Raw genomic sequence first — 6,805 nt, 5'->3', positions numbered from 1 at the left:
GGATATCGAGAGATCGCTCTGCCAACGGAACTTGCTCAGTTGAAATGCGAACTTGGCGAGCTCAAGACACGACCGTCGCCCAAATGATCACAGAAATTCCCTCTATATACGAGTATGTTGTGGTAGAATAATAACCCACATACGCGACACCGGGCCTAATCAAATTAACACCCACGCACATGAGAGACTTTTGTGTGCCGTGATTTGCATAATTGACGCTAATCGGCGGCGTCTCGTGCTCGACTAAAAAGCAAACTCGGACTCCCCAAAAAAATAAAATAGACACCGCCATATGTTGCGTGAGTGCTTTTAGTGTGTGGAACAAGTGAGCAAGTGACAAACGCCAAACAAAGCCGTTTTGGGCACAGATTTGGTACTATTTTCGGAACCACCACATCACCATGATCACCATGAACGAGCTGGTGGATCTGCGCATGCAGCAGCACATAGCGCACGAGATCTATCGCCAGCAGATCATGCAGCGCATACCAGGTAAGCTCTATGCCCCCACATATCACGCATACGCCCCGTTAAGCAGGCGGCGAAACTGTTGGCCATCATTAGCATTAATGGCCGTAACTTTTGGCAAACTGTTATTTTGGGCTTTTGCTTTTGTATCAGCCCACCAAGGCTGGCCAAGATCAGCGGGGTGTGTGCGAGCAGCAGTTTTAATGGCCAGCCGATCATAAAGCTGAGTAATGTGGGAAAGTGATCGCCGATCGTGAAACTTGACATCAGATGCATTTTGCTTGTTGTCGACGCTCGTTAAACTGCGGGATCAGCGTACCCCTTATACAAAATCGTTGTCTGTAAACACATTTGCCAAAGTATGGCTCTGTATTTTGTTGATCCCTAATGAAGGCCATTACGTTTGGTAATCGGCAAAGAATCAATGTTCCTGGTTCGCCAAATGAGCTTTCTTATATCGCCCCATATTTGTCAGTCATCATTTGGCTTTATGTCGTAAGATCTTTCTGGATATGACGGAAATATCACACTTTAAATCAGAGCGTGGGCTCTTAAACTAATGGCGACCATTGAGTTATTCAAATGGCTTTCTTTTTTGGCACAATACCATCTTAAAAGGTCTCTATAAGGGATGAACTTCTTTAGCTACAAAACCTTATTTACAAAAATTTAAACGTAATTTATACTTTTCGTTAGATAGATCATTCAATCGATATTACAAGTTTAATATCATCATTTTTTTTTGATGCTTATCAAAAATTCCTTTCACTTCGTAGAAGATCAAGTTGTTTGTTAGATTTCTTAAGCTTTTATCAAACCTTAACCCTGCATTGCCCCTTTTCAGATCCTTTTCCGCCCATGCTGCCGATTCCGATGCCCAGGCACGTGATCATGCCACCCCGAGTCACGCTGCCCGGCGTGGAGATGACCCTGCAGAACGACGATCTGTGGAAGCAGTTCCATCAAATTGGCACGGAAATGATCATCACCAAGAGTGGCAGGTATGTACATAGGTTCAGAACAGAGAAGAGATCTTTCCTGATGAAAATTAGAAACCAAGAGTGGGGGAATCTCGAGATACAGACTCTAGAGATCGGGAACAAACATAGATCGGGCGATGCATTAGCACGAACATGAAAAGTAATACTCCAGACGCAGGGCAAAGAATAATAAACCAGCACTTAAAGCACCCTATAACGATACCTAGCCCTAGCCCGATGCCGATGCCGATGCCGATCCCGATTCCAAACCCAAGCGATCCGATCCGATGCGATGCAGTAGAGTCCAGCGAGGATCTGCTGCTGTTAAACGCTCATTAGACGCAGGCGCCTGCAAAATTGTTTACAGCGGCGTCGCGACAACGATTTTCACAGGCAAACACGGCGGAAGGATGCACTTACAGCGGCAGGATGTGAAAATCGAAAATCGGGAAATGGAAAATGCGAGTGCGAGTGCGAGTGCGAGTGCGAGTGCGACTGCGACTGCAGGTACAGGCCCAGTTGATGCGCCATGGACAGCGACTATCGCGCGAGGCGTAAAGCGGACAAGTTCGCCGGCACTTTGCGTGCCCAGCCATCCAGATTGTAGATTGTAGATAGTACGAATCAAAGGCATAGCGCGATCGCCCGGAGCTAGGCTATGGTGTATCTATCAGCCGATGCACGACTACCACGACCAGGTCCCGAAAGCGACTACCTAAAAGTGTCCGGCACTTGTTCGAATGTGCGTAAAGTGGCGTCATCGTAATTTATTGTAGACCGAGCAAACCGAACGAGCCGATCGGGCGAACGCCGAGCTCAGTGGGACGTCCTGTCGGCCGGTGCGGCGGCGCTCCTTTATGCCTCGGCTGGCATAAATCTTCGCGTCAAGGATACTTTGTCGTCATCTTTGTAGCTCTTAGCGTTTTTATTGTGGCGCCTGTCTGCGCTGCCTACAACCTGAGACCCCGAAATATCTTCGCGTTCTGGCATTGCCATAAGATGTTCGTACATATCTGTATCTTTTAGCGGTGACAGTGACCACAGCTTGTCGACAGATACGAGCAATTTCACACTTGCCCTCAGTTTGGAAGCGATCGAAAAGGGTTCCCGTTCCCAGTGCATTAACATAAACTTTTGGTCTCGAAATGCATTGAATGAATACTCTTCGAGCCACGAACAACCCTTTTGTTTTTATATACATATGAGTATATGCCATGAATTATTCATAAAGTCTGCGTATTAAATACTTTTTATGCTCATCAAAAATGTTTTATGGCCAACGCTGGAGAGGTCGCGATGCAATCGATTTGAATTTTTAATGATTAGGCGCCAGAGTGCCACCGTCTGTCCAATCGCATCCCAATCCCCATTCGGACGTTTCATGTCCCATTCCGATCGGATACGATCCCAAGTCCAAACTGAAACTCAAACTCAAAACCTATGCCTCTATGCCAAGTGGCGCTCATAAAAACTAATTAGTTGCTTGTCTGGGCTCCGCTTGCCACTTGAACCGTTCCATCTTTTTGGGTGGTAAAAGCGCAGACGGCCATTAAAGTTAGATAGAACAAACCGTATCGCCTAATGCCCGATACTGGCGGCAAATGAAATGACTTTGTCACGATGCTTTTAGACTGTGTGGGCTCCCACTCTCCAACTGGGCCTCCTCCTCGCCAACTGGGCCAAATGAGAAGCGCCAAGAGAGGCGGCAAACAGAAGCGACACGGTAACCTCGATGGGTAGCGCAAAGATACCCAGGTTTTTCAGTTGGCCTGGAACTCTTAGTCGCAGAAAGAAGAAAATAAATGCATTTACCCGTTCATTAACATTTTGTATAAAATGCAATTCAAATGGTCTCATACAAAAGTGGCCAACGATCTGAAGAGTTCGAAATTTATATCGTTTCCCTTTAGTTTTATAGCTGTCAATTAATAAATAGTCTCACTCTTAATTTCCTAAATATGCTAATTCCTGGCATTTCAAGCAGCTATTTATGGGGCATTGTAGGGTAAACATTAGAGTGAGTGGTGGATATTTCCAGGGTGCCCTTCGGCAGCCCGGGATCCGATCCCACGTCGCATTCCTGGACCGTGTCCCTGCACCTGCCAAGCGTCAAGTGGTCAGCATGCGCTCCTCACTCGCAGTGGAGAATTCCAGTGGTAATTATGCGCAGACGCGCCAAAGATATCGATCTTAACAAATCGTTTGTCCAAATCCAGACAGCGGACTCTTGCCAAAAATAAAATACGTACAACAAAAAAACGCAGGAAAAACAATAAACAAAAAGTGGGAGCAAGCAAATTGAAAATGAAATTCTAAACCGCACAAATGTCGAAATATTTCGGTGCTGTGCTCTAATGGAATTCAACAGAGCTGAAAAGGCAGTCGTCCCCGAAGCCAGAATCAAATTAAACGTTAGCAAACCAAGGCGCTGTGGCGTTCAATTAATTAATCATCGGTTGAGGGAAACACGAAATCATTGCCAAAATAACAAGAAACCACTCCGAAGATGAGGACGAAGGGCAAACATTTCTCGAGCTGGCGCCAAGTGCCGTGACCACCTGCTGTTCCTGCGGCAGCGACTTGGAGTTGGAGGCGAGGGTCAGGGCCTCGCATCCTTGTTAGCACAGCGGACTAAGGGCCCTACTCCTCCGGGCAATCTCTATTTGAGCAGGCCTAATTACATGGCGCATGGAAGGAAAATCTCGCAATTAAATATTTGTAACGCCCACGCGGGAATGAGAACGGGAACGGGCATGGGCATGGGCATGGACATGGACATGGGCTCGGGCTCCTTTTGTCGATCCAGCATGACTATATTTGAGTTTGTTCGGTAAACAAAGGCTCTAAGGTTTTCCAGGCGTTTTCCTGGACTTCCCCCGCCCGTCTGGCACACAAGAAATGTTGTAGGAAAACAATATGCCAACGATTGGTAATTTTAAGCAGCGAAATATCTGGTATCTCATGTCTACTATGTTTTATATAACAGGGTTTGTTATTTTTCGTAACTAGTTTGAAATCTCTATTATCAAGAAAGCCACAAATAGTTAAGATACTAAGTTCATATCTGTATTAATATTATAATAATCTATGAAAAGAGATTTTTTAATATTGGAACTATTCATTTCCTTTATATTCATTTCCCTTATTCATTAGGGTGTATTTTGATAGTTTTGATGAGTTTTACATAACCTTCCTGATTAAACTGATAAGATGCATTTCACGTTTTCCCCAACAGACGCATGTTCCCCTCGATGCGACTGAGTGTCTCCGGTTTGGAGGATGAGAGCAGCTACTGCGTGCTCCTGGAGATGGTGCCCATGGGCGACTGCCGCTACAAGTTCTCCGGCTCCCAGTGGGTGCCGGCCGGAGGAGCCGAGCCCCAGAGTCCCCAGCGGATGTACCTGCATCCGGATAGTCCGGCCACCGGTGCCCATTGGCAGGCGCAGCCCATACTGTTCAACAAGGTCAAGCTGACCAATAACACGCTGGACAACAGCGGCCATGTAAGTGCGGCCGAGGCTTTTGAAGTCATCTCCAGTTACTAATCCAAGTGCAATACCCTTTCTCGCATCCCGAATCGCAGATCGTCCTGGCCAGCATGCACAAGTATCAGCCGCGTCTGCACGTCATACGCACCGCTGATCTGGCGCAGATTCCCTGGGCTCCCCAGCAGGCCTTTGTGTTCGCCGAGACCGAGTTCGTGGCCGTGACAGCCTACCAGGTAAGTGGTGCCATCTCCAGCCCGACTCTGTTTACCCTCTCAAGGGGCGCCACTCCTTGAGCAACACGCTTGTGAAAGTCTAGTTCAAAGTCTGATCAATACTCTCAAGTAATATAATCCCTCGATGAAGATCCTATCATTGATTAATTCACGTGCTTCAAACAGACCTATCCAAGGTTGTCTAAAATCGCACTATTAGGCATTTAACGAAAATGTTTCGCCAAGAGTATTCAAGGCATGTGTCCTCGAAGTTAGCCTTCCCACTTGTGTGCATTTCATTTTTGTTTTTTTTTTTTGCCAATTCATTGAGCAAAGAGACTGGCAACGATCACACTAATTGGTTAATTTTGGGCAAACGAGCGGCGATCGCTCACGCCGTGGGTAGCTTGGTCAACGTCTCGAATTAGCATGGAACGCCTCCGGGATCCGGGATGCGCCATGCGAGATGGGAGATGCGGGATCGTAGATCGTAGATCGTGTAGTTGGTGGGCAGGGCAGGCAGAAAGTCAGCGGGTCGGATTGTTGTTTTAGGAAGTTGGATAGCCACATCCCTGTAAATTTGAGCGCCTCGCTGTGTTTTTGTCTAGGTCTGGGCCCATTGACAGCCGACGCCAGTCTGCCTCTAATTAGCAAGATCGCCGAGAGATCGGAGATTCGGGTTGAGAAATCCGACAGATCACAAAGTTGTCAAGTCATCTGGAGTGGAACTGAACACTGAGCACTGAGAACTGGAAACCCAGTCTGGTGTCAAGTGGCCATGTTACTTAACGCCAGCTACTGGACGCCAGTGACTTATGTGATGAGTCTCCGTCTCCATTCCCCCGTTGCCCAAGATTATGCTGGCTATCGTCATATTTCACGCTCATCTTCTTGCCTTCTTCCGCAGAACGATCGCATCACCAAGCTGAAGATCGACAACAATCCGTTTGCCAAGGGCTTCCGCGAAACGGGACAATCGCGCTGCAAACGCAAGATGTCTTCATCGCCAACAGGCGAGGATCAAGATCAGTCGCCGTCCCTGTCCCATTCCCATTCCCAGTCCCAATCCGAGTCGGACATGTCGCCAACGAAGGGAGGCGGTGAGGCAGCCGGTGGAACAGCGACAATCGGCGATTCGGATGGTCCGCAAATTAAGCGCCTGAGATCAAATGGCTCCGCCTGCTCCTTATCATCATCGCTGGACGAGCAGTCGGTGCCTGGCGCCAGTTCCCTGGCCCTGGGCTCCCCACCGCCCCATCTCCATCCGCATCCCCTCCAGGCGAGGAGTGCCTCCAGCGTCTTCATGCAGCACTTTCAGCAGAACATGCAGAGCCTGCTGCAGCCTTCGCTTGTGGACTTGGCATGTACCTACTTCGGGCGACCCCATGAGTACGCAGGAGCGGTTCAGGCCTCACCTCTCTATCCACCAGCAGCCATGCTACAGGCTGGCCTGGGCCCACATCCTGGCCTGAATCTGCCCACCGGCGTTTCCGGTGCGGAGCTCATTTCCGATGAGTCGGGAGCGGAGGAACTCGAACTGGATGTGGGCAGTGAGACGAGCACATTGGAGCAGTCCACCCAGGAACAGCCACCGGAACAACCCTCTACCAGGAGCAAGGGCTTCAGCATATCGGCCATTTTGGGGGGAGGAAGTTAG

The 6,805-nt window shown here is 48.4% G+C and overlaps 1 protein-coding gene across 1 annotated transcript; it reads left to right on the top strand.

Annotated features, from left to right (window-relative positions):
• Positions 1–375: 375 nt before the first annotated feature.
• On the top strand, positions 376–6,805 carry LOC122617393 (T-box transcription factor TBX6). The gene is made up of 5 exons (XM_043793240.1): positions 376–492; positions 1,313–1,469; positions 4,684–4,951; positions 5,032–5,169; positions 6,056–6,805. Exons 1-5 carry the CDS (start codon positions 402–404, stop codon positions 6,803–6,805), a joined length of 1,404 nt encoding a protein of 467 aa, XP_043649175.1. The 5' UTR covers positions 376–401.

The sequence above is a fragment of the Drosophila teissieri genome, chromosome 3L (assembly GCF_016746235.2).
Source record: "Drosophila teissieri strain GT53w chromosome 3L, Prin_Dtei_1.1, whole genome shotgun sequence".
Taxonomy (NCBI): domain Eukaryota; kingdom Metazoa; phylum Arthropoda; class Insecta; order Diptera; family Drosophilidae; genus Drosophila; species Drosophila teissieri.
Note: the sequence above shows the minus strand (reverse complement) of the source record. Positions and strands in the feature narration are given on the sequence as shown.

What these genes read in the sequence shown, in the direction of transcription:
- LOC122617393 (XM_043793240.1), top strand. Translation starts at nt 402, where the DNA reads ATGATCACCATGAACGAGCTGGTGGATCTGCGCATGCAGCAGCACATA. An exon ending in GATCATGCAGCGCATACCAG is followed by an intron (nt 493 to 1,312) that starts GTAAGCTCTATG and finishes GCCCCTTTTCAG; the next exon opens with ATCCTTTTCCGCCCATGCTG. An exon ending in CGCTGGACAACAGCGGCCAT is followed by an intron (nt 4,952 to 5,031) that starts GTAAGTGCGGCC and finishes CCCGAATCGCAG; the next exon opens with ATCGTCCTGGCCAGCATGCA.